The sequence below is a fragment of the Pseudophryne corroboree genome, chromosome 3 (genome assembly GCF_028390025.1).
Source record: "Pseudophryne corroboree isolate aPseCor3 chromosome 3, aPseCor3.hap2, whole genome shotgun sequence".
In the NCBI taxonomy this organism is placed as follows: domain Eukaryota; kingdom Metazoa; phylum Chordata; class Amphibia; order Anura; family Myobatrachidae; genus Pseudophryne; species Pseudophryne corroboree.
In genome coordinates, this window is record NC_086446.1 from 475768363 (window position 1) to 475794780 (window position 26418).

The 26418-nt window shown below is 47.7% G+C and overlaps 1 protein-coding gene across 4 annotated transcripts in view; it reads right to left on the reverse strand.

Annotated features, from left to right (window-relative positions):
* Window positions 1-26418, reverse strand: part of NOL11 (nucleolar protein 11) — a 164144-nt gene that overhangs the window by 32426 nt on the left and 105300 nt on the right. For all 4 annotated transcript variants that reach the window (XM_063960821.1, XM_063960822.1, XM_063960824.1 and 1 more), the window contains exon 16: window positions 10311-10403. In XM_063960821.1, coding sequence (XP_063816891.1) covers window positions 10311-10403 — 93 coding nt within the window. The remainder of the gene's footprint in view (window positions 1-10310; window positions 10404-26418) is intronic.

The following is a 26418-nucleotide window of genomic DNA, read 5'->3' on the forward strand; positions in this document are numbered from 1 at the left end:
TCTACAACTGAGGTCTGGAGGAGGGGCATAGAGAGAGGAGCCAGTTCACACCCAATGAAGTCTTTAGAGTGCCCATGTCTCCTGCAGATCCCGTCTATACCCCATGGTCATGAAGTGGACCCCAGCATCCTCTAGGACGTATAAGAAATGTGAACTTCCCCCTCCTGATTAGAGACAAAATTAAACTGTCCATAGGACAACCTCCTTACCATTGACGATCCTAATGCAGGGTTAGAGCTGGAGCAGCCTCACCAAACGCCTACCACAGGAGAATTGCAAAACAGACTTTGACAGGGGAACCGCTTGCAGTCCAACTATACCAGGTCCGCCATCAGGGGGGTGCTGCGGCCACAGTAGCCCCGGGCCCAGCCTCTCTAAGAGAGAGGAGAGGGCCCGGGCCGCTCATGCCACCGTCCGCCCACTGCTCTGCTCCGCCCCCTTTTCTTGCCCGATATCTGTCACAGGAGGGGGAGAGGACGCTGCAAGCATCAATTGTAAGCGTCCCTCCCAAAATGGCCGGCCTCATAGGAGACAGTTATTAAAGATACGAGAGGAGGCTTCTCTAGTATCTTTGATAACCATCTCCTCTGAGGCTGCGGCCATTTTGGGAGGGACGTTTTCAATTGAGGCTTGCAGCGTCCTCTCCCAACTCCTGTGACAGTGTCAGAACTTGGGCATGAAAAGGGGCGGAGCGAATGGAATGGAGGGGCAGGGCTACACACGTGTGTGCATGCGTGCATGTGCATGTGTGTGTGCGCGTGTGGTGGGGTCATTATGTGTAAGCGGCGCTACTATTGGAGGCATGTATAGCCAGCAGGGGGCAGTTTGTGTTTAAGCGCCACTGCTACTGGGGGCAGTTTATGTGTAAGCGGCACCGCTATTGGGGGGCATTATGTGTATAAACAGTACCACTACTGGGGGTATTAATATGGAGCAAGGGGCATTAATATGGTGCAAGAGGCATTAATAGTGTTGATCCATTATGTGCACAAGATTTATTATATATATTATATATACACACATACATACACACAGGTTGAGTATCCCATATCCAAATATTCCGAAATACGGAATATTCCGAAATACAGACTTTTTTGAGTGAGAGTGAGCTAGTAAAACCTTTGTTTTTTGATGGCTCAATGTACACAAACTTTGTTTAATACACAAAGTTATTAAAAATAATAAGATTTTACTTACCGATAAATCTATTTCTCGGAGTCCGTAGTGGATGCTGGGGTTCCTGAAAGGACCATGGGGAATAGCGGCTCCGCAGGAGACAGGGCACAAAAAGTAAAGCTTTTCCGATCAGGTGGTGTGCACTGGCTCCTCCCCCTATGACCCTCCTCCAGACTCCAGTTAGGTACTGTGCCCGGACGAGCGTACACAATAAGGGAGGATTTTGAATCCCGGGTAAGACTCATACCAGCCACACCAATCACACCGTACAACTTGTGATCTAAACCCAGTTAACAGTATGATAACAGCGGAGCCTCTGAAAGATGGCTTCCTTTAACAATAACCCGAATTAGTTAACAATAACTATGTACAACTTATGCAGATAATCCGCACTTGGGATGGGCGCCCAGCATCCACTACGGACTCCGAGAAATAGATTTATCGGTAAGTAAAATCTTATTTTCTCTATCGTCCTAGTGGATGCTGGGGTTCCTGAAAGGACCATGGGGATTATACCAAAGCTCCCAAACGGGCGGGAGAGTGCGGATGACTCTGCAGCACCGAATGAGAGAACTCCAGGTCCTCCTTAGCCAGAGTATCAAATTTGTAAAATTTTACAAACGTGTTCTCCCCTGACCACGTAGCTGCTCGGCAAAGTTGTAATGCCGAGACCCCTCGGGCAGCCGCCCAAGATGAGCCCACCTTCCTTGTGGAGTGGGCCTTTACAGATTTAGGCTGTGGCAAGCCTGCCACAGAATGTGCAAGTTGGATTGTGCTACAGATCCAACGAGCAATCGTCTGCTTAGACGCAGGAGCACCCATCTTGTTGGGTGCATACAATATAAACAACGAGTCAGATTTTCTGACTCCAGCTGTCCTTGCAATATATATTTTTAATGCTCTGACAACGTCCAGTAACTTGGAGTCCTCCAAGTCACTTGTAGCCGCAGGCACTACAATAGGCTGGTTCAGATGAAATGCTGACACCACCTTAGGGAGAAAATGCGGACGAGTTCGCAGTTCTGCCCTGTCCGAATGGAAAATCAGATATGGGCTTTTGTAAGATAAAGCTGCCAATTCTGACACTCTCCTGGCAGAAGCCAGGGCTAGAAGCATGGTCACTTTCCATGTGAGATATTTCAAATCCACCTTTTTTTAGTGGTTCAAACCAATGAGATTTTAGGAAGTCCAAAACCACATTTAGATCCCACGGTGCCACTGGAGGCACCACAGGAGGCTGTATATGCAGCACTCCCTTAACAAAGGTCTGGACTTCAGGGACTGAAGCCAATTCTTTTTGAAAGAAAATCGACAGGGCCGAAATTTGAACCTTAATAGATCCCAATTTGAGACCCATTGACAATCCTGATTGCAGGAAATGTAGGAATCGACCCAGTTGAAATTCCTCCGTCGGAGCACTCCGATCTTCGCACCACGCAACATATTTTCGCCAAATTCGGTGATAATGTTGCACGGTTACTTCCTTCCTTGCTTTAATCAAAGTAGGAATGACTTCTTCCGGCATGCCTCTTTCCTTTAGGATCCGGCGTTCAACCGCCATGCCGTCAAACGCAGCCGCGGTAAGTCTTGAAACAGACAGGGACCCTGCTGAAGCAAGTCCCTCCTTAGAGGTAGAGGCCACGGATCTTCCGTGATCATCTCTTGAAGTTCCGGGTACCAAGTCCTCCTTGGCCAATCCGGAACCACTAGTATCGTTCTTACGCCTCTTTGCCGTATAATTCTCAATACTTTTGGTATGAGAGGCAGAGGAGGAAACACATACACCGACTGGTACACCCAAGGCGTTACCAGCGCGTCCACAGCTATTGCCTGCGGATCTCTTGACCTGGCGCAATACCTGTCCAGTTTTTTGTTGAGGCGAGACGCCATCATGTCCACCATTGGTCTTTCCCAACGGGTTACCAGCATGTGGAAGACTTCTGGATGAAGTCCCCACTCTCCCGGGTGAAGATCGTGTCTGCTGAGGAAGTCTGCTTCCCAGTTGTCCACTCCCGGGATGAACACTGCTGACAGTGCTATCACATGATTCTCTGCCCAGCGAAGAATCCTTGCAGCTTCTGCCATTGCCCTCCTGCTTCTTGTGCCGCCCTGTCTGTTCACATGGGCGACTGCCGTGATGTTGTCCGACTGGATCAATACCGGTTTTCCCTGAAGCAGAGGTTCTGCCTGGTTTAGAGCATTGTATATTGCTCTTAGTTCCAGAATGTTTATGTGAAGAGACGTTTCCAGGCTCGTCCATACTCCCTGGAAGTTTCTTCCTTGTGTGACTGCTCCCCAGCCTCTCAGGCTGGCGTCCGTGGTCACCAGGATCCAATCCTGTATGCCGAATCTGCGGCCCTCCAATAGATGAGCACTCTGCAACCACCACAGAAGAGACACCCTTGTCCTTGGAGACAGGGTTATCCGTAGGTGCATCTGAAGATGCGACCCTGACCATTTGTCCAACAGATCCCTTTGGAAAATTCTTGCGTGGAATCTGCCGAATGGAATCGCTTCGTAAGAAGCCACCATTTTTCCCAGGACTCTTGTGCATTGATGTACAGACACCTTTCCTGGTTTTAGGAGGTTCCTGACAAGCTCGGATAACTCCTTGGCTTTTTCCTCCGGGAGAAAAACCTTTTTCTGAACCGTGTCCAGAATCATCCCTAGGAACAGCAGACGAGTTGTCGGCATTAACTGGGATTTTGGAATATTCAGAATCCACCCGTGCTGTTTTAGCACTTCTTGAGACAGTGCTAATCCCATCTCTAGCTGTTCTCTGGACCTCGCCCTTATTAGGAGATCGTCCAAGTATGGGATAATTAATACGCCTTTTCTTCGAAGAAGAATCATCATCTCGGCCATTACCTTTGTAAAGATCCGAGGTGCCGTGGACAATCCGAACGGCAGCGTCTGAAACTGATAGTGACAGTTTTGTACAACGAACCTGAGGTACCCCTGGTGTGAGGGGTAAATTGGAACGTGGAGATACGCATCCTTGATGTCCAAGGATACCATAAAGTTCCCCTCTTCCAGGTTCGCTATCACTGCTCTGAGTGACTCCATTTTGAACTTGAACTTCTTTATGTACAGGTTCAAGGACTTCAGATTTAGAATAGGCCTTACCGAGCCATCCGGCTTCGGTACCACAAAAAGAGTGGAATAATACCCCTTCCCTTGTTGCAGAAGAGGTACCTTGACTATCACCTGCTGAGAGTACAGCTTGTGAATGGCTTCCAACACCGTCTCCCTTTCGGAGGGGGACGTTGGTAAAGCAGACCTCAGGAAACGGCGAGGTGGATCTGTCTCTAATTCCAACCTGTATCCCTGAGATATTATCTGCAGGATCCAGGGATCTACTTGCGAGTGAGCCCACTGCGCGCTGTAATTTTTGAGACGACCGCCCACCGTCCCCGAGTCCGCTTGAGAAGCCCCAGCGTCATGCTGAGGCTTTTGTAGAAGCCGGGGAGGGCTTCTGATCCTGGGAAGGAGCTGCGTGTTGCTGTCTCTTCCCTCGACCTTTGCCTCGTGGCAAATATGAATAGCCCTTTGCTCTCTTATTTTTAAAGGAACGAAAGGGCTGCGGTTGAAAAGTCGGTGCCTTTTTCTGTTGGGGAGTGACTTGAGGTAGAAAGGTGGATTTCCCGGCTGTAGCCGTGGCCACCAAATCTGATAGACCGACTCCAAATAACTCCTCCCCCTTATACGGCAAAACTTCCATATGCCGTTTTGAATCCGCATCGCCTGTCCACTGTCGCGTCCATAAAGCTCTTCTGGCCGAAATGGACATAGCACTTACCCGTGATGCCAGTGTGCATATATCCCTCTGTGCATCACGCATATAAAGAAATGCATCCTTTATTTGTTCTAACGACAGTAGAATATTGTCCCTGTCCAGGGTATCAATATTTTCAATCAGGGATTCTGACCAAACTACCCCCGCACTGCCCATCCAGGCAGTTGCTACAGCTGGTCGTAGTATAACACCTGCATGTGTGTATATACTTTTTTGGATATTTTCCATCCTCCTATCTGATGGATCTTTAAGTGCGGCCGTCTCAGGAGAGGGTAACGCCACTTGTTTAGATAAGCGTGTTAGCGCCTTGTCCACCCTAGGAGGTGTTTCCCAGCGCTCCCTAACCTCTGGCGGGAAAGGGTATAATGCCAATAATTTCTTTGAAATTATCAGCTTTTTATCAGGGGCAACCCACGCTTCATTACACACGTCATTTAGTTCTTCTGATTCAGGAAAAACTATAGGTAGTTTTTTCATACCCCACATAATACCCTGTTTAGTGGTACCTGTAGTATCAGCTAAATGTAACGCCTCCTTCATTGCCAAAATCATATAACGTGTGGCCCTACTGGAAAATACGGTTGATTCGTCACCGTCACCACTGGAGTCATCGCCTGTGTCTGGGTCTGTGTCGACCGACTGAGGCAAAGGGCGTTTCACAGCCCCTGACGGTGTTTGAGTCGCCTGGACAGGCACTAATTGATTGTCCGGCCGTCTCATGTCGTCAAACGACTGCTTTAGCGTGTTGACACTATCCCGTAGTTCCATAAATAAAGGCATCCATTCTGGTGTCGACCCCCTAGGAGGTGACATCCCCATATTTGGCAATTGCTCCGCCTCCACACCAATATCGTCCTCATACATGTCGACACACACGTACCGACACACAGCAGACACACAGGGAATGCTCCTAATGAAGACAGGACCCACTAGCCCTTTGGGGAGACAGAGGGAGAGTTTGCCAGCACACACCAAAAGCGCTATATATATATCAGGGATAGCCTTATAATAAGTGCTCCCCTATAGCTGCTTTGTTATATAAAAATATCGCCATAAATTTGCCCCCCCTCTCTGTTTTACCCTGTTTCTGTAGTGCAGTGCAGGGGAGAGACCTGGGAGCCGTCCTGACCAGCGGAGCTGTGAGAGGAAATGGCGCCGTGTGCTGAGGAGATAGGCCCCGCCCCTTTTCCGGCGGGCTCGTCTCCCGCTATTTTGAGAAATCAGGCAGGGGTTAAATATCTCCATATAGCCTCTAGGGCTATATGTGAGGTATTTTTAGCCTTTATAGGTACTCATTTTGCCTCCCAGGGCGCCCCCCTCCCAGCGCCCTGCACCCTCAGTGACTGCCGTGTGAAGTGTGCTGAGAGGAAAATGGCGCACAGCTGCAGTGCTGTGCGCTACCTTTAGAAGACTGCAGGAGTCTTCAGCCGCCGATTCTGGACCTCTTCTGTCTTCAGCATCTGCAAGGGGGCCGGCGGCGCGGCTCCGGTGACCATCCAGGCTGTACCTGTGATCGTCCCTCTGGAGCTTGATGTCCAGTAGCCAAGAAGCCAATCCATCCTGCACGCAGGTGAGTTGACTCCTTCTCCCCTCAGTCCCTCGCTGCAGTGATCCTGTTGCCAGCAGGAATCACTGTAACATAAAAAACCTAGCTAAACTTTCTCTAAGCAGCTCTTTAGGAGAGCCACCTAGATTGCACCCTTCTCGGCCGGGCACAAAAATCTAACTGGAGTCTGGAGGAGGGTCATAGGGGGAGGAGCCAGTGCACACCACCTGATCGGAAAAGCTTTACTTTTTGTGCCCTGTCTCCTGCGGAGCCGCTATTCCCCATGGTCCTTTCAGGAACCCCAGCATCCACTAGGACGATAGAGAAATTGTATTAAATGACCTTCAGGCTGTGTGTATAAGGTGTATATAAAACATAAATGTATTCTGTTCTTAGACTTAGGTCCCATCGCCATGTATCATTATGCAATTATTCCAAACTACGGAAAAATCCGATATCCAAGATACCTCTGGTCCCAAGCATTTTGGATAAGGGATACTCAACGTACGTACGTGTGTGTGTGTGTGTGTGTGTGTGTGTGTGTGTGTGTGTGTGTGTGTGTGTGTGTGTGTGTGTGTGTGTATATATATATATATATATATATATATATATATATATATATATGCAAAAAGGAAAAAATAGCGCCACTTGTGGTAAGTTAACCTTCACAATTATGTATAATATATGTCCAAAAATACACTCCCTTGGTACAAAGGGTGTCAGCAGGCCCCTAAATAAAAACAGCAGTGGTAAGCTTCTGTAAAAAGTGTTATAGAAACCAAGAATATGGGCACAAGCGACCAATGGTGTCTATAGTAAAGGAACGTAAAAAGATTTTTTATATAGAAAATAAAAGCATATTTATTTTACACGATTAAAAAACACTGATAAAATTTTAGTTTAAGAAAACATGCTTAAGCATAAGAATTCATAAAAAATGTGAACAAAAATATGGTTAAAAGAGAAGAAAAAATCTAAAAGTACAAGGTACACATCGGTTTGTAGTAAATGTGTAAAAAGTGCTTATCTTAGGTTCAGGAGGTTGGTCTGGGAAGGATCATGGAATGTCCAACGCGTTTTGTCCTTCAGGACTTCATCAAGGGTAGTGTGGTACTGGGACAGGGCTCGTATTTATACCTCTGTCAATTAGAAGACTATGTGTGACATCACTTCCTCCCACAGTGATGTTTAGGGAGAACAGAAATCTTAGTGTTTTTCACATTTAAATAATTTGTATATCAGTAATACAAATGTCTCTAAACAAAGCTGATCCTTATCACATATTTCAAAAACGAGTAATTTAGTGAGTGTAGGTGAATTGATTATTTACAGTGTACTGGCAGAAGTACCTGCGGCCAGTACACTGTAAATAATCAATGCTGACCTGACGAAAGGGCTATAATAAAAGCCCTGAAACGTTGTCTATCTTCATGCTGGTGTAAGAGTGAATTATTTAGTCGCTTGGAGTGCCGTACCTTCTATCTTCTATTGCTGTTACCTCCTCGTTCGGGCACCCGGCGCACAGACAATATAAGGGAGAGCCGGACCATCTACTGTATGTATATATATGATCCCCTTGATGAAGTCCTATGCCACAGGACGAAACGCGTCGGGCCCGGGACTTATGACTCACCCGTGACTTCTCTGAATGGACAGATAAGCTGTATTAATTTTTATATCTTGTACGTATGTTACCTGCATTTGCTTCGGGACATTTTTAATATCCACCAATAGGATTGGGCTGTTGCTCACCTGGTGATTCCGTTTGTGGACAGATAAGCTGTATATACAATTTTATTCTTGTACGTGTGCTACCTACATTTACTTCAGGATTTGTTATATTAAATTGTTTGTTTTATAAATTCGTCCAGTCTTTGTGTACTGGAAATAGTACTTATCATCCAGCTTATTTACCCATATTGGGACTAGCAAGGTCCCTAAAGTGTTGAACACTGTATATAATCAAACAGTATACACTATGTTGGTTTTTATTTCTGTTTTACATGTCCTAAAAGTGTCATCAGACTGAAGCTGTTCCCAAGGAAGCTAAGTCAATCCTTCCTAACTTACATTTTGCACTTTTCACATGGTGAACTGGTTATATAGAAATCCTATAAATCCAGAATCCTGTTAAACACCAGTAGGCGCTCTATTGCACTTCATTTTTTACATATACATATATATAAAAATTTTTTATGGCACTCCTGATACTCAAGAACGACTCTTTACAACAGCATGTAATCAGTAAGTGCACAGTCCTAAGGGGGGAGCCTGCCTATTTTGTCAGTCCCGAGCCCCACAATTTCTGATGGCAGCCCTGAACTCTACCTGCAGGCAAACTTTGGGACAGACTGAGGGATTGTCATACCATCCAGCGGATCGGGCCGACAGATCACTTACATTGGCACATATTGGAAAGCGTGTATGCCAAATCTGCGGGTGGCCGCAGATGCTGGAGACGTTGTCAGGTTTGATGTGCTGCACATCAAACCTGACGATATCTCTTGTGACATGATGTATACTAATGAAGGATGGAACAGTGATCGTTCCATCCCTCATTAACATGGCTCAATGGAGGGGAATTCAATTGTTCTCGTCACCCAATCTAAAGTAATGGAATATCGCAGTGGAGAGACTCAATTGATGCCTGCTATCAACGCTGATCAAGCCCATTAGTGTCGGATTTAGCTGCATAAAGCAGATAAACCAGACTGAACTAATGGACACAATGACAAAAAAAAGTGCCGTTTGGGCGCCCAAACAGGTCACTTCGCACATTGCAGCTTCCCACCTCCGGGAAAGGTCAGCGCCGACAGCTGATGGCGCACGGACAAAGCAACAATTGAATTGCTCCGTTCGGCGCCATCTAGTTGCTGCCTGTGAGTAAAACAATTGAATTTCACCAACATATTGGGCTGGGCAAACCTAACTCCGTTGTGTACCTAGCTTTTTAGACTGACTCCACTTACCTCCAGCCCTAAACTGCAGCATCAGTGGCTTCATGGGGCCCAGGACAGTCACTTAATGACCCCTCCAGGAGTCCTTGCAGGAACAGCTGCTGGCAGAACCACAGAGTTCAAACATGAGCTCTGTTCAAAATAAAGAATAAGAGCAAGGCTGCGCCGCACACTTAAGAAACCAGACCACACCATATAGCACTAAATATAAACAGAGCTCTGGTGGAAATAGGACGGTATACAGCAGGGATGTCCAATTTTTTACTCTAAAGCGTTGCGGATTTACACATCCCAGCAAACCCTAACCACACTTCTGCTTTAAGGTCATGCTAAACGTTGGCAGGGCATGCTGGCATGTATAGTTCCACAGTAGCTGGAGGGCCAAATGTTGAGCAGTCCTGGTATAGAAGGAGAAATGTCTTTAGTTTCAGTTAACTTTTTAAGCTTCTATCCTAAGTGCTAGACCCCATATTCAGAATAGTGGTGCCTCCGAGCATGGACATCAAAAACTTATGCCACTTGCTGTATTGTTTAATATTGTTTCCACAATATGGTGGCAGTCATATTTTTGACTCAAATTATCATCAATTTACTCTTCATCACAGTTTCCTTGTATAGACCATACCCACAAATTGGTTACCAAAAAATAAGTGCTCAATATTCACTAAATTGAGAAGAAGAAAAGACTAGGGGGTAAACAAAAAAAGTAAGACAACAATCAAAACACAGTAACATGAATGTCATCATTGATGTGGAAAATATGACTGTAATGTGACAAAAATACTACCAAAATAAATTTACATATACTTATCCGTAAAAGATTGCACATAAGTACCTGTGTGACAGACAGATGCTCTTCTCCTGGAAGGTTTAATGCAACATTTTCACTGCACTTTTTATACAGGTAGAAAAGATAGCTCAGAAACAGCTGGAGAAAAAAAAAAAAATAATAATAATAATATATAATAATAATAATAATAATAAAAAATAATTTGTGCCATGTACAATTACACCCCCAAAAACTCCTAATAAAGATCATTAAAAAACAAATATTGTTCACAGTACATGGACAGAACCGCAGGATGTAGATTTATCTCCACTTTACGTCACTAGCAGCCAGATTCAGAAGTGGTTGGAGAGAGCATCGCTGCTGCTTACGAGATCTGGCCAGTCGAAAAACCAACGCCAGAATCCCGACACTGGTCAAAATACCTACACCGGCATCCCGACAAGGATCACCATCCCGACCACCTGGATCCCGAACGTGCATGGACTGGGACGACTGGCAGGTAAGCCGCAGGGGATGTCATGTTTAAGCTACGGGGTGAGGATTAGGCTGCGGGAAAGGAAGGGTTACGTTTAGGCTGAAGGAAGGGGGATTTAGAGCAAGGTAGCTATACTTATCTTGTCCAACTTGGGATTCTAATCACCCGAATGCCACGGTCAGTCTCCTGACAGCCGGTATCCCGAGCGCTGGCATTTCCTACCCATTTCCTGCTTACTTGGAAGTAGCAGCGATGCACAGATATGGTAATTCATTCCACAGGAGGCGTTTTGTATAAGTAGACTTATGAGCCACCGCTGCGGATCACTCCCTCAGAGGGTGCCTGCCATTGCCAAGCACCCGGGACGGTTGTTAGGCATCTGAAACTACTAGCAGCCACCAAATCTCTTGCTCCTGGCTGATAGTCTCCTTGCTGGTTATAGTGTCCATGTTCTGCATTAACGCTGACCTACTGAGGTCTACTGTTGGTTCCTGACCTACCTATACCCTGTAACATCAGTTCCAATCTTTTTGCCTTCCTTTGCTCTTGCTTCTATTCAGTCATCCCTGTACACTACTCCTGGCTCTAGTTCTTCCAGTTCTATCCCTGGTCGTATGCCTTTCGGTCCTGTACCTTGGTCCCTTGTCTTGCTTCCAGCTGCGTTCCCACCTAGCACTGGTTATTTAACGGTCTCCTCCTGCAGCCACTGTTCCCTGCGGCCACCTGGTTATTCACAAATTCTTACTATCATGAGTAAAGTCCTGGTGGCAACCATGTACTAGTGAAAAGAGTCTCTATGGGAAACTGGCAGCTGTTATAGGTCAAGACCTTTGAAGTGTGGTTTTAAGTTTATACACATACCAAGGTGTGCCATAATATAGACACCTTCTGCATGCACGTGTGATCCTCTGCTGCACCCGAGGACGCAGCATCGGGTCACTTACATCATCGGCTGACGGACTGACCCATGGGGTCATGCAAGCTGGCCACCGTAGCCAAGAGGCCAGGAAATCTCTGTTGATAGACTGAGATCCTAACATTGGCCCTCCTGGCAAATGGCTGCAAACTATCAATCACTTGACAGTCTGCAGCCATTCTGCTTCCAACGACGCAGTACTGTTCCTGCAAATGCACAAAGTACTGAACACTGGTACACTGCGACAGGTGCCTCAAGACAGTCAGAACCTGAATCAAGCCCTAGAAGCAGATATGTAATTACTGCTGTGTAGTCGGGTTGGTATCTATATACTCGCACCCGTCATTCCGGTGGACAAAAATAAGAATTTACTTACCGATAATTCTATTTCTCGGAGTCCGTAGTGGATGCTGGGGTTCCTGAAAGGACCATGGGGAATAGCGGCTCCGCAGGAGACAGGGCACAAAAGTAAAGCTTTCCGATCAGGTGGTGTGCACTGGCTCCTCCCCCTATGACCCTCCTCCAAGCCAGTTAGGTACTGTGCCCGGACGAGCGTACACAATAAGGGAGGAATTTTGAATCCCGGGTAAGACTCATACCAGCCACACCAATCACACCGTACAACTTGTGATCTAAACCCAGTTAACAGTATGATAACAGCGGAGCCTCTGAAAAGATGGCTCACAACAAAAATAACCCGATTTTTGTAACTATGTACAAGTATTGCAGATAATCCGCACTTGGGATGGGCGCCCAGCATCCACTACGGACTCCGAGAAATAGAATTATCGGTAAGTAAATTCTTATTTTCTCTATCGTCCTAGTGGATGCTGGGGTTCCTGAAAGGACCATGGGGATTATACCAAAGCTCCCAAACGGGCGGGAGAGTGCGGATGACTCTGCAGCACCGAATGAGAGAACTCCAGGTCCTCCTTAGCCAGGGTATCAAATTTGTAGAATTTAGCAAACGTGTTTGCCCCTGACCAAGTAGCTGCTCGGCAAAGTTGTAAAGCCGAGACCCCTCGGGCAGCCGCCCAAGATGAGCCCACCTTCCTTGTGGAATGGGCATTTACATATTTTGGCTGTGGCAGGCCTGCCACAGAATGTGCAAGCTGAATTGTATTACACATCCAACTAGCAATAGTCTGCTTAGAAGCAAGAGCACCCAGTTTGTTGGGTGCATACAGGAAAACAGCAAGTCAGTTTTCCTGACTCCAGCCGTCCTGGAACATATTTTCAGGGCCCTGACAACATCTAGCAACTTGGAGTCCTCCAAGTCCCTAGTAGGTGCAAGGCACCACAATAAGCTGGTTCAGGTGAAACACTGACACCACCTTAGGGAGAGAACTGGGGACGAGTCCGCAGCTCTGCCCTGTCCGAATGGACAAACAGATATGGGCTTTTTTGAGAAAAAACCACCAATTTGACACTCGCCTGGTCCAGGCCAGGGCCAAGAGCATGGTCACTTTTCATGTGAGATGCTTCAAATCCACAGATTTGACTGGTTTTAAACCAATGTGATTTGAGGAATCCCAGAACTACGTTGAGATCCCACAGTGCCACTGGAGGCACAAAAGGGGGTTGTATATGCAATACTCCCTTGACAAACTTCTGGACTTCAGGAACTGAAGCCAATTCTTTCTGGAAGAAAATCGACAGGGCCGAAATTTGAACCTTAATGGACCCCAATTTGAGGCCCATAGACACTCCTGTTTGCAGGAAATGCAGGAAACGACCGAGTTGAAATTTCTTTGTGGGGCCTTCCTGGCCTCACACCACGCAACATATTTTCGCCACATGTGGTGATAATGTTGTGCGGTCACCTCCTTTCTGGCTTTGACCAGGGTAGGAATGAGCTCTTCCGGAATGCCTTTTTCCCTTAGGATTTGGCTTTCCACCGCCATGCCGACAAACGCAGCTGCGGTAAGTCTTGGAACAGACATGGTACTTGCTGAAGCAAGTCCCTTCTTAGCGGCAGAGGCCATAAGACCTCTGTAAGCATCTCTTGAAGTTCCGGGTACCAAGTCCTTCTTGGCCAATCCGGAGCCATGAGGTATGAGAAGCAGAGGAGGGAACACATACACCGACTGGTACACCCACGGTGTTACCAGAACGTCCACAGCTATTGCCTGAGGGTCTCTTGACCTGGCGCAATACCTGTCCCGTTTTTTTTTTTTTTTTTTTCAGACGGGACGCCATCATGTCCACCTTTGGTATTTCCCAACGGTTTACAATCATGTGGAAAAAACTTCCCGATGAAGTTTCCACTCTCCCGGGTGGAGGTCGTGCCTGCTGAGGAAGTCTGCTTCCCAGTTTCCATTCCCGGGGTGAAACACTGCTGACAGTGCTATCACATGATTTTCCGCCCAGCGAAAAGTCCTTGCAGTTTTTGCCATTGCCCTCCTGCTTCTTGTGTCGCCCTGTCTGTTTACGTGGGCGACTGCCGTGATGTTTTTCCCACTGGATCAATACCGGCTGACCTTGAAGCAGAGGTCTTGCTAAGCTTAGAGTATTATAAATTTACCCTTAGCTCCAGTATATTTATGTGGAGAAAAGTCTCCAGACTTGATCACACTCCCTGGAAATTTTTTCCTTGTGCGACTGCTCCCCAGCCTCTCGGGCTGGGCTCCGTGGTCACCAGCATCCAATCCTGAATGCCGAATCTGCGGCCCTCTAGAAGATGAGCACTCTATAACCACCACAGGAGAGACACCCTTGTCCTTGGATATAGGGTTATCCGCTGATGCATCTGAAGATGCGATCCGGACCATTTGTCCAGCAGATCCCACTGAAAAGTTCTTGCGTGAAATCTGCCGAATGGAATTGCTTCGTAGGAAGCCACCATTTTTACCAGGACCCTTGTGCAATGATGCACTGTTTTTAGGAGGTTCCTGACTAGCTCGGATAACTCCCTGGCTTTCTCTTCCGGGAGAAACACCTTTTTCTGGACTGTGTCCAGAATCATCCCTAGGCACAGCAGACGTGTCGTCGGGATCAGCTGCGATTTTGGAATATTTAGAATCCACCCGTGCTGTTGTAGCAGTATCCGAGATAGTGCTACTCCGACCTCCAACTGTTCCCTGGACTATGCCCTTATCAGGAGATCGTCCAAGTAAGGGATAATTAAGACGCCTTTTCTTCGAAGAAGAATCATCATTTCGGCCATTACCTTGGTAAAGACCCGGGGTGCCGTGGACAATCCAAACGGCAGCGTCTGAAACTGATAGTGACAGTTCTGCACCACGAACCTGAGGTACCCTTAGTGAGAAGGGCAAATTTGGGACATAGAGGTAAGCATCCCTGATGTCCCGGGACACTATATAGTCCCCTTCTTCCCGGTTCGTTATCACTGCTCTGAGTGACTCCATCTTGATTTGAACCTTTGTAAGTGTTCAAAAAATTTTTTAGAATAAGTCTCACCTAGCCTTCTGGCTTCAGTACCACAATATAGTGTGGAATAATACCCCTTTTCTTGTAGTAAGAGGGGTAATTTAATTATCACCTGCTGGGAATACAGCTTGTGAATTTTTTCCCATACTGCCTCCTTGTCGGAGGGAGACCTTGGTAAAGCAGACTTCAGGAGCCTGCGAAGTGGAAACGTCTCGACATTCCAATCTGTACCCCTGGGATACTACTTGTAGGATCCAGGGGTCCTGTACGGTCTCAGCTCCATGCTGAGAACTTGTCAGAAGCGGTGGAACGCTTCTGTTCCTGGGAATGGGCTGCCTGCTGCAGTCTTCTTCCCTTTCCTCTATCCCTGGGCAGATATGATCTTATAGGGACGAAAGGACTGAGGCTGAAAAGACGGTGTCTTTTTCTGCAGAGATGTGACTTAGGGTAAAAACGGCGGATTTTCCAGCAGTTGCCGTGGCCACCAGGTCCGATGGACCGACCCCAAATAACTCCTCTTCCTTTATACGGCAATACACCTTTGTGCCGTTTGGAATCTGCATCACCTGACCACTGTCGTGTCCATAACATCTTCTGGCAGATATGGACATCGCATTTACTCTTGATGCCAGAGTGCAAATATCCCTCTGTGCATCTCGCATATATAGAAATGCATCCTTTAAATGCTCTATAGTCAATAAAATACTGTCCCTGTTAAGGGTATCAATATTTTTAGTCAGGGAATCCGACCAAGCCACCCCAGCTCTGCACATCCAGGCTGAGGCGATCGCTGGTCGCAGTATAACACCAGTATGTGTGTATATACTTTTTATGATATTTTCCAGCCTCCTGTCAGCTGGTCCTTGAGGACGGCCCTATCTATAGACGGTACCGCCACTTGTTTTGATAAGCGTGTGAGCGCCTTATCCACCCTAAGGGGTGTTTCCCAACGCGCCCTAACTTCTGGCGGGAAAGGGTATACCGCCCATAATTTTCTATCGGGGGGAACCCACGCATCATCACACACTTTATTTAATTTATCTGATTCAGGAAAAACTACGGTAGTTTTTTCACATCCCACATAATACCCTCTTTTGTGGTACTTGTAGTATCAGAAATATGTAACACCTCCTTCATTGCCTTTAACGTGTGGCCCTAATAAGGAATACGTTTGTTTATTCACCGTCGACACTGGATTCAGTGTCCCTGTCTGTGTCTGTGTCGACCGACTAAAGTAAACGGGCGTTTTAAAACCCCTGACGGTGTTTTTGAGACGTCTGGACCGGTACTAATTGTTTGTCGGCCGTCTCATGTCGTCAACCGACCTTGCAGCGTGTTGACATTATCACGTAATTCCCTAAATAAGCCATCCATTCCGGTGTCGACTCCCTAGAGAGTGACATCACCATTACAGGCAATTGCTCCGCCTCCTCACCAACATCGTCCTCATACATGTCGACACACACGTACCGACACACAGCACACACACAGGGAATGCTCTGATAGAGGACAGGACCCACTAGCCCTTTGGAGAGACAGAGGGAGAGTTTACCAGCACACACCAAAAACGCTATAATTATATAGGGACAACCTTATATAAGTGTTTTCCCTTATAGCATCTTTTTTATATATTTCTAACGCCAAATTAGTGCCCCCCCTCTCTGTTTTAACCCTGTTTCTGTAGTGCAGTGCAGGGGAGAGCCTGGGAGCCTTCCCTCCAGCCTTTCTGTGAGGGAAAATGGCGCTGTGTGCTGAGGAGATAGGCCCCGCCCCTTTTTCGGCGGCCTCGTCTCCCGCTCTTAACGGATTCTGGCAGGGGTTAAATATCTCCATATAGCCTCCGGAGGCTATATGTGAGGTATTTTTAGCCAAAATAGGTATTCATTTGCCTCCCAGGGCGCCCCCCTCCCAGCGCCCTGCACCCTCAGTGACTGCCGTGTGAAGTGTGCTGAGAGGAAAATGGCGCACAGCTGCAGTGCTGTGCGCTACCTTTAGAAGACTGAGGAGTCTTCTGCCGCCGATTCTGGACCTCTTCTTACTTCAGCATCTGCAAGGGGGCCGGCGGCAAGGCTCCGGTGACCATCCAGGCTGTACCTGTGATCGTCCCTCTGGAGCTGATGTCCAGTAGCCAAGAAGCCAATCCATCCTGCACGCAGGTGAGTTCACTTCTTCTCCCCTAAGTCCCTCGTTGCAGTGATCCTGTTGCCAGCAGGACTCACTGTAAAATAAAAAACCTAAGCTAAACTTTTCTAAGCAGCTCTTTAGGAGAGCCACCTAGATTGCACCCTTCTCGGCCGGGCACAAAAATCTAACTGGCTTGGAGGAGGGTCATAGGGGGAGGAGCCAGTGCACACCACCTGATCGGAAAGCTTTACTTTTGTGCCCTGTCTCCTGCGGAGCCGCTATTCCCCATGGTCCTTTCAGGAACCCCAGCATCCACTAGGACGATAGAGAAATCCCGACCACGGGATGCTTGGTGCCGGAGTGCCGACATCGTGGCGAACGCAAAAGAGCCCCTTGTGGGTTCGCTGCGCTCACCACGCTGAGGGCACGGTGGCGCTCTACGCTATTTATTCTCCCTCCAGGGGTGTCGTGGACACCCCAAGAGGGAAATTAGATGTAGAGATCGCGGCGCCGTTATGAGCAGCGCCGGGATATTGAATGCATCCCGTGTAGCCAGTACTGGCATAATGCAAATCTATTACTAATTATTATACCAGGAAGTAATACATTAAAAGTCACCTGTTTCAAAAATGTTCTAGAAAATCTATGACAGAATAGCTTTGCTCTGAGCATCTATTTTTAAAGGGGAAGTATGTGGAAGGAAGGGGTTATTGTGGGAGAAGCCTGTCACTAAAACGACTTGGTAACAGCAGTTAAAATGTGCAGTAACGTTATCCTCATCAACAGATACAAAATTATCTTTTGGTTGTTTCATTCCAAGTGATTCATATTGTTCCAAAATAAGACATCACCGAGCTACAGTATTGTGAGAACTGGGACTTACGTAGATCAGCAGGAGCTTTAGAAAGTGACAAGGAAAAGCAATGGTTCTGTGCAAAATTGTGAAAAGACAGTTTTTTTACAAGACTATCAAAGCAATATTTTGCTTATGAGCAAGCTCACTCGCTTATTGTACATTACAATATACAACACATGGATCTATGCATGTAGTGTGCATCGTATTACACAAGTTTCAGTTACCTATATATACCTTAAGCCCCGTATACACGGGGAAGATGTGTGTTGAGCGATATAGCACAAACCGCTTAGCACACATCTCTCCACCCCGGTCAGCACTATGTGTACTGAGCGAGGAGGGGGATGACACACTAATTTCACCCAGCGGTGAAATGTGCGATCTAACTAGATTTGGCATGAATGCATGCCAAATCTAGAGTCAGCGATAGCGACGTGCGGGGTCGCGCATTCCTCTCGCCATGGGCAGATTGTCTAGTCCGATTGCTTAGAATTTAAACACAAATCTCTACGTGTGTACCCTCATTTAGTTCCTTGTATGTTTTATCTCGCACACTGTAACCTTAGTAGCATGCCCAAAAGTACTGCCTCGTCTGGAACCTTTCAGTAGTGGGACTTATAACCTGCGAAAGTCATGACCCAAAATGGCTGCACCAACCATGCATCATGTTTATTTCGCCCATTATGTTCATGGTTATTTTGTTTTTCTGTAATGTAAACTGATTTTTATAGAGCGACCTCTGAGTCCTGTAGGAGAAAAGTGATATTAAAAAAATCTTATTGTTCTGTGTAAGATGCACTAAATGCAGCAAAGACCAGACCTCAAGCTTTTGTGGCACTCTAACAGAAAATAAGATTTTAAACCTACCGGTAAATCTTTTTCTCCTAGTCCGTAGAGGATGCTGGGGACTCCGTAAGGACCATGGGGGTATAGACGGGCTCCGCAGGAGACATGGGCACTCTAAAGACTTTAGGTGGGTGTGCACTGGCTCCACCCTCTATGCCCCTCCTCCAGACCTCAGTTAAAGAACTGTTCCCAGAGGAGACAGACAGTACGAGGAAAGGATTTTTGTTAATCTAAGGGCAAGATTCATACCAGCCCACACCATCCACACCGTACAACATGGAATATACGAACCAGTTAACAGTATGAAACAAAACAGCATCAGCCAGAGACTGATCAAAACTGTAACATAGCCCTTATGTAATCAATAACTATATACAAGCCTTGCAGAATTTAGTCCGCACTGGGACGGGCGCCCAAAATCCTCTACGGACTAGGAGAAAAAGATTTACCGGTAGGTTTAAAATCTTATTTTCTCTTACGTCCTAGAGGATGCTGGGGACTCCATAAGGACCATGGGGATTATACCAAAGCTCCCAAACGGGCGGGAGAGTGCGGATGACTCTGCAGCACCGACTGAGCAAACAGGAGGTCCTCATCAGCCAAGGTATCAAACTTATAGAATTTAGCAAAAGTGTTTGAACCCGACTAAGTAGCTGCTCGGCATTATAATGCCGAGACACCTCGGGCAGCCGCCCAAGAAGAACCCACCTTCCTAGTGGAATGGGCCTTTACCGAATTTGGTAACGGCAATCCAGCCGTAGAATCGTGTTACAGATCCAGCGGGCAATAGTCTGCTTAGAAGCAGGAGCGCCAACCTTGTTGGCTGCATACAGGACAAACAGTGCCTCTGTTTACTTAACCCGAGCCGTCCTGGCTACATAAACTTTTAAGGCCCTGACTACATCCAGGGACTTGGAGTCCTCCAAGTCACCCGTAGCCACAGGCACCACAATAGGTTGGTTCATATGAAACGATGAAACCAACTTAGGCAGAAATTTAGGATGAGTACTCAACTCTGCTCTAGCCACATGGAAAATCAGATAGGGGCTTTTGCGAGACAAAGCCGCCAATTCGGACACCCGCCTCGCAGATGCCAAGGCTAACAACATGACCACTTTCCAAGTGAGAAATTTTAACTCAACTGTTTGAAGAGGTTCAAACCAGTGTGACTTAAGGAACTGTAACACCACATTAAGGTCCCATGGTGCCACTGGGGGCACAAAAGGAGGCTGGATGTGCAGCACTCCCTTTACAAAAAGTCTGGACTTCTGGGAGAGAAGCCAATTCCTTCTGAAAGAATATTGACAGGGCCGAAATCTGCACCTTAATGGAGCCTAACTTTAGGCCCATATCCACTCCTGTCTGCAGAAAGTGGAGAAAACGGCCCAGGTGGAAATCTTCCATAGGAGCATTCTTGGTTTCACACCAAGATACTTATTTCCATTAGATACGGTGATAATGCTTCGCCATCACCTCCTTCCTAGCTTTTATCAGAGTAGGGATGACTTCCCCCTGAATACTTTTCCTTGCTAAGATTTGGCGTTCAACCGCCATGCCGTCAAATGTAACCGCAGTAAGTCTTGGAACACGCAGGGCCCCTGCTGCAACAGGTCCTCCCTGGGAGGAAGAGGCCACGGATCTTCTGTAAGCATTTCCTGAAGATCTGAATACCAGGCCCTTCGAGGCCAATCCGAAACAATGAGTATTGTCTGGACTCTTTTTCGTCTTATGATTCTCAGTATTTTTGAGATGAGTGGAAGAGGAGGGAATACATAGACCGACGGAAACACCCAGGGTGTCTACCGCTACAGCCTGAGGGTCCCTTGACATGGAACAATACCTCCGAAGTTTCATGTTGAGGCGCGTCGCCATCATGTCTATTTGAGGAAGCCCCCAACGACTTGTTATCTCTGCAAAAACTTCTTGATGAAGACCCCCACTCTCCTGGATGGAGATAGTGTCTGCTGAGGAAGTCTGCTTCCCAGTTGTCCACTCCCGGAATGAAAACTGCTGACAGCGCGCTTACGTGATTTTACGCCCAGCGAAGAATCCTGGTGGCTTCCGCCATTGCCACTCTGCTCCTTGTCCCGCCTTGGCGGTTTACATGAGCCACTGCTGTGACGTTGTCCGATTGAATCAGAACAGGTAGGCCGCTAAGAAGAGTCTCCTCTTGTCGTAGGCCGTTGTATATGGCCCTTAATTCCAGCACGTTGATGTGTAGACAAGCCTCCTGGCTTGACCACAGTCCCTGAAAATGTCTTCATTGTGTGACTGCTCTCCATCCTCAGAGGCCCGCGTTTGTGGTTACCAGAACCCAGTCTTGAATGCCGAACCTGCGACCCTACAGAAAGTGAGCACTCTGCAGCCACCACAGGAGAGACACCCTGGGCCTGGGGGACAGGCTTATTTTCTGATGTATTTGTAGATGGGACCCCGACCACTTGTCCAGAAGGTCCCACTGAAATGTCCTCGCATGGAACCTGCCGAAGGGGATGGCCTCGTAGGCCGCCACCATCTTTCCCAGTACTCGAGTGCATTGATGAACTGACACTTTTTGGCTTTAACAGGTCTCTGACCATGCTCTGGAGCTCCTAGGCCTTTTCCGTTGGAAGAAAAACACTCTTCTATTCCGTGTCCAGAATCATGCCTAAAAATGATAGCCGAGTCGTTGGAATCAACTGCGACTTTGGCAGATTTAGGATACAGCCGTGTTGCTTCAGCACTCTCAGGGAGAGTGACACGCTTTTCAGCAATTGATTTCTCGATCTCACTTTTATCAGGAGATCGTCCAAGTATGGGATAATTGTGACTCCTTATCTGCGTAGGAGCACCATCATTTCCGCCATTACCTTGGTGAAAATCCTCGGGACCGTGGACAGCCCAAACGGCAACGTCTGAAACTGGTAATGACAGTCCTGTACAGCGAATCTCAGGTACGCCTGAGGAGGTGGATAAATGGGGACATGAAGGTATGCATCCTTTTTGTCTAGTGATACCATAAAATCCCCCCCTTCCAGGCTGGAGATCACTGCCCGGAGAGATTCCATCTTGAATTTGAACCTTTTTAGATACAGGTTTAGGGATTTTAGATTCAGAATGGGTCTGACAGAGCCATCCGGTTTCGGGACCACAAAAAGGGTTGAATAGTACCCTTTCCCCTGTTGTATTAGGGGAACCTTGATAATCACCTGCTGTCGACACAGCTTTTATTTTGCAGCTAAAACTATTTCCCTCTCTGGGGGAGAAGCTGGCAAAGCAGACTTGAAAAATCGGCGAGGAGGCACTTCTTTGAATTCCAGTTTGTAGCCTTGGGATACAATTTCTATCGGCCAAGGAACCAAATTTGACAGAACCCAGACCTGGCTGAAGAGACGAAGACGTGCCCCCACCGGCGCGGACTGCCGCAGTGGAGCCCCAGTGTCATGCGGTGGATTTTGTAGAAGCCGGGGAGGACTTCTGTTCCTGGGAACCATCCGTAGCAGGCATTCTTTTCCCTCTACCCTTACCTCTGGTGAGGAAGGAACAGCCCCGACCTCTTCTGGACTTATGCGACCGAAAGGACTGCATCTGATATTGAGGTGTTTTCTTTTGCTGTGGGGGAACATAAGGCAAAAAAGAATATTTACCCACGGTAGCTGTGGAAACCAGGTCCGCGAGGCCCTCCCCAAATAAAACCTCACCCTTGTAAGGCAAAGTATCCACATGTCTCTTTGAATCGGCATCACCCGTCCATTGGCGGGTCCACAGGGCTCGCCTAGCAGAAATTGCCATGGCATTGGCTCTTGAACCCCACAGCCCAACGTCTCTCGCAGCGTCTCATATATAATGCTGCGTCTTTAATATGACCCAAGGACAAGTTATCTGCCCATGCTGCTATTGCGCTACATACCCATGCCGACGCTACTGCCGGTCTGAGCGAGGCACCCGTATGTGTATAAATTGATTTTAAGGTAGTCTCCTGTCTGCGATCAGCAGGATCCTTCAGGGCTGCAGTGTCTGGAAACGGTAGCGCCACCTTTTTGGACAAGTGCGTTAAAGCCTTGTCCACCCTGGGCGAGGATTCCCACCTGTCCTGTGCAGGGAAAGGATACGCCATAAGAATTCTCTTGGGAATCTGCAGTTTCTTGTCCGGAGTTTCCCAAGCTTTTTCAACTAAAGCGTTCAGCTCATGAGATGGGGGAAAGTTTACCTCAGGTTTCTTCTCCTTAAACATGCATACCCTGGTGTCAGGCACAGAGGGGTCCTCTGTGATAAGCAAAACATCTTTTATTGCAATAATCATATAATGAATACTTTTGGCCACCCGTGGGTGTAACCTCGCATCATCGTAGTCGACACTGGAGTCAGAATCCGTTTCGGTATCAGTGTCTGCTACCTGGGACAGGGGACGTTTATGAGAGCCCGAAGGGCCTTGTGACACAGTCAAAAGGCATGGATTGACTCCCTGTTTTTTCTCTGGACTCTGCTTTGTCCAATCTTTTTTGTAATAAAGACACATTTGCATTTAAAACATTCCACATATCCAACAAATCAGGTGTCGGCGTCACCGACGGAGACACCAAAATCATCTGCTCCACCTCCTCCTTAGACGAGCCTTCCACTTCAGACATGTCGACACACATACTGACACCCCCACACACACTGGGATATACAATTATGGGGACAGCCCCACAGGCCCTTTGGAGATACAGAGAGAGAGAGAGAGAGAGAGAGAGAGAGAGAGAGAGAGAGAGAGAGAGAGAGAGAGAGAGAGAGAGAGAGAGAGAGAGAGAATGCCAGCACACATCCAGCGCCACTGGACACTGGAATAAAATCCCAGACTGTACAGCGCTCTTTTATAGAATAAATAATACACTCACAGCGCCAATTAAATGTGCCCCTCCCCCCTCTTTTTTGCCCTCTGTACTTGCTCAGCAGGGGAGAGTCCGGGGAGCAGCTGCTCTGCAGCTTGCTGTGGAGAAAAATGGTGCTGGTTAGTGCTGGAGGATCAAGCTCCGCCCCCTCAACGGCGGGCTTCGGTCCCGCTCAAATTCTTTATACTAGCGGGGGGTTTTCAATATACTGCCTCCGCAGTATCTAATATATTAGCCAGTGTCCCTTGAGGTTAATATTGCTGCCCAGGGCGCCCCCCCTGCGCCCTGCACCCATACAGTGCCTTCTGTGTGTGTATGTGTGGGAGCAATGGCGCGCAGCGTTACCGCTGCACGGTACCTCAGTGAAGATCTGAAGTCTTCTGCCGCCTGTGAAGTCTTCTTTCTTATAATACTCACCCGGCTTCTATCTTCCGGCTCTGTGAGGAGGACGGCGGCGCGTCTCCGGGACAAACAGCGAGGACGACACCTGTGTTCTGACCCCCTGGAGCTAATGGTGTCCAGTAGCCTAAGCAGCAGAGCCTATCCGTTAAGTAGGTCTGCTTCTCTCCCCTCAGTCCCACGATGCATGGAGCCTGTTGCCAGCAGTGCTCCCTGAATATAAAAAACCTAACAAAAAGTATTTTCAGAGAAACTCAGTAGAGCTCCCCTGCAGTGCATCCAGTCTCCTCTGGGCACAGGATCTAACGGAGTTCTGGAGGAGGGGCATAGAGGGAGGAGCCAGTGCACACCCATCTAAAGTCTTTAGAGTGCCCATGTCTCCTGCGGAGCCCGTCTATACCCCATGGTCCTTACGGAGTCCCCAGCATCCTCTAGGACATAAGCGAAAAAGAGGATTTTGGTACTTACCGATAAATCCATTTCTCTGAATCCTCTAGGGGAAACTGGAGCATCCTTATACATTAGGGGTGTGAAGCTTGCAACCGGAGGTTTGGCACAATCTAAAGTTAGCATTGTCTGCACAGCCGGCTCCTCCCCCTTCACATCCCTCATCCCTCAGTTTGGAAACATTGACTGAGATAATAGGACATGATACTATAGCACATGGCGAGGAACCGAACCGTTACAACCTATCAAACAGCATCCAAGAACCTCGTAATCGAAAAACTAACATCGTTTGTACGAACTGTTTGTACAAGAACCTTGAACACAGCAGGTTGAGAGCACCGAGGCGGGCGTCCAGTGTCCCCTAGAGGATTCAGAGAAATGGATTTATCGGTAAGTACCAAAATCCTCTTTTCTCTTTCATCCACTAAGGGACACTGGAGCATCCTTATACATTAGGGGACGTCCCAAAGTTATCCCCCAGGGAGGGAGTGCTGTTGGTGGCCTGCAAAACTAAACGTCCGAACTTAATCTTCGGACGCAAAGGTACCAAACTTGTAAAATTAGCGAACATGTGGGCTGAGGACGCCACTCTGCAAAGATGAGTAGTGGAAATACCTCTGGCTGCCGCCCATGAGGCGCCCACTGATCGGGTGGTAGGAGCACCCGATTGAACCGGAACCTGCCTGCCACAGGAGAGAGAAGCGTGCCGAATGGCAAGTCTAATCCATCGAGACAACATCTGCTTAGAAGCCGGCCAACCTTTCTTTGGCCCATCATAAAGAACAAATAAATGGTCCGACTTTCTGAAGGAGGACGTAACTTGTACGTACACTCGTAAAGCTCGGACAACATCCAAAGAGACGTCCCCATCTGCGAGACCCTGGAAAGATGGGACCACGATTAGTTGGTTAAAGTAAAACCCTGAAACAACCTGAGGAAGGAAATCCGCTCTTGTACAGAGTTCTGCCCGATCTTCATGAAAAATCAGAAAAGGACTTTTACACGATAAGGCTCCCAACTCAGAAACCTACCTGGCTGCAGCCAAAGCAAGTAACAACGTTACCTTCCATGAGAGATATCTCAGGTTTGTTCTTGCTCAATGGCTCAAAGAGTGGTGATTTTAAAAATTCCAACACCAAATTTAAATCCCATGGCGCAAAGGGAGTACGAAAAGGGGGCTGTATCCTCAGAACCCCCTGTAAAAATGTGTGAACTTTCAGAGAGCCCAGCCGTAGACCTACCTCTAGACCGGCTTGAAGGGAAAGTAAAAGTCTGGATAAGTGGAAGGTCTAAGTCCACCCACGATACTGACACCAGTCCATGTACTTCTTCCAAATTCTGTAGTAGTGCATGGCTGTGGATCGCCTTCCTAGCGGCAATCATCGCAGGAATGGCCGTTCTTTGTATCCCACTGCTTTGTAAGATCCGGGTCTCAATAGCCACACCGTTAAACGCAGCCTGTTCAGGTCCGGATAGTGGAACGGTCCCTGAGATAGCAGGTCCTCTCTCTGAGGTAATCGCTAAGGATCGTCTGCTAGTAACCCCCGTAGGTCTGAGTACCAACTCCTGCGGGGCAAATCTGGTGAGATTAGAATCGCCCATACTCGTTCTCGTTTCAACCTCTTCAGAACCCTGGGTATGAGTGGGAAAGGTGGGAAGATGTAAACCTTCCTGTAACCCCAAGGAAGTGTCAATGCGTCTACTCCTTCTGCTGCTGGATCCCTTGTCCTGGACACATATCTGGGCAGCTGGTGGTTCTGCCGATATGCCACTAGGTCCACCTGAGGTAGACCCCATCTCCTCACCACCATGTGAAAAATCCGTGGATGTAGGCATCACTCCCCCGG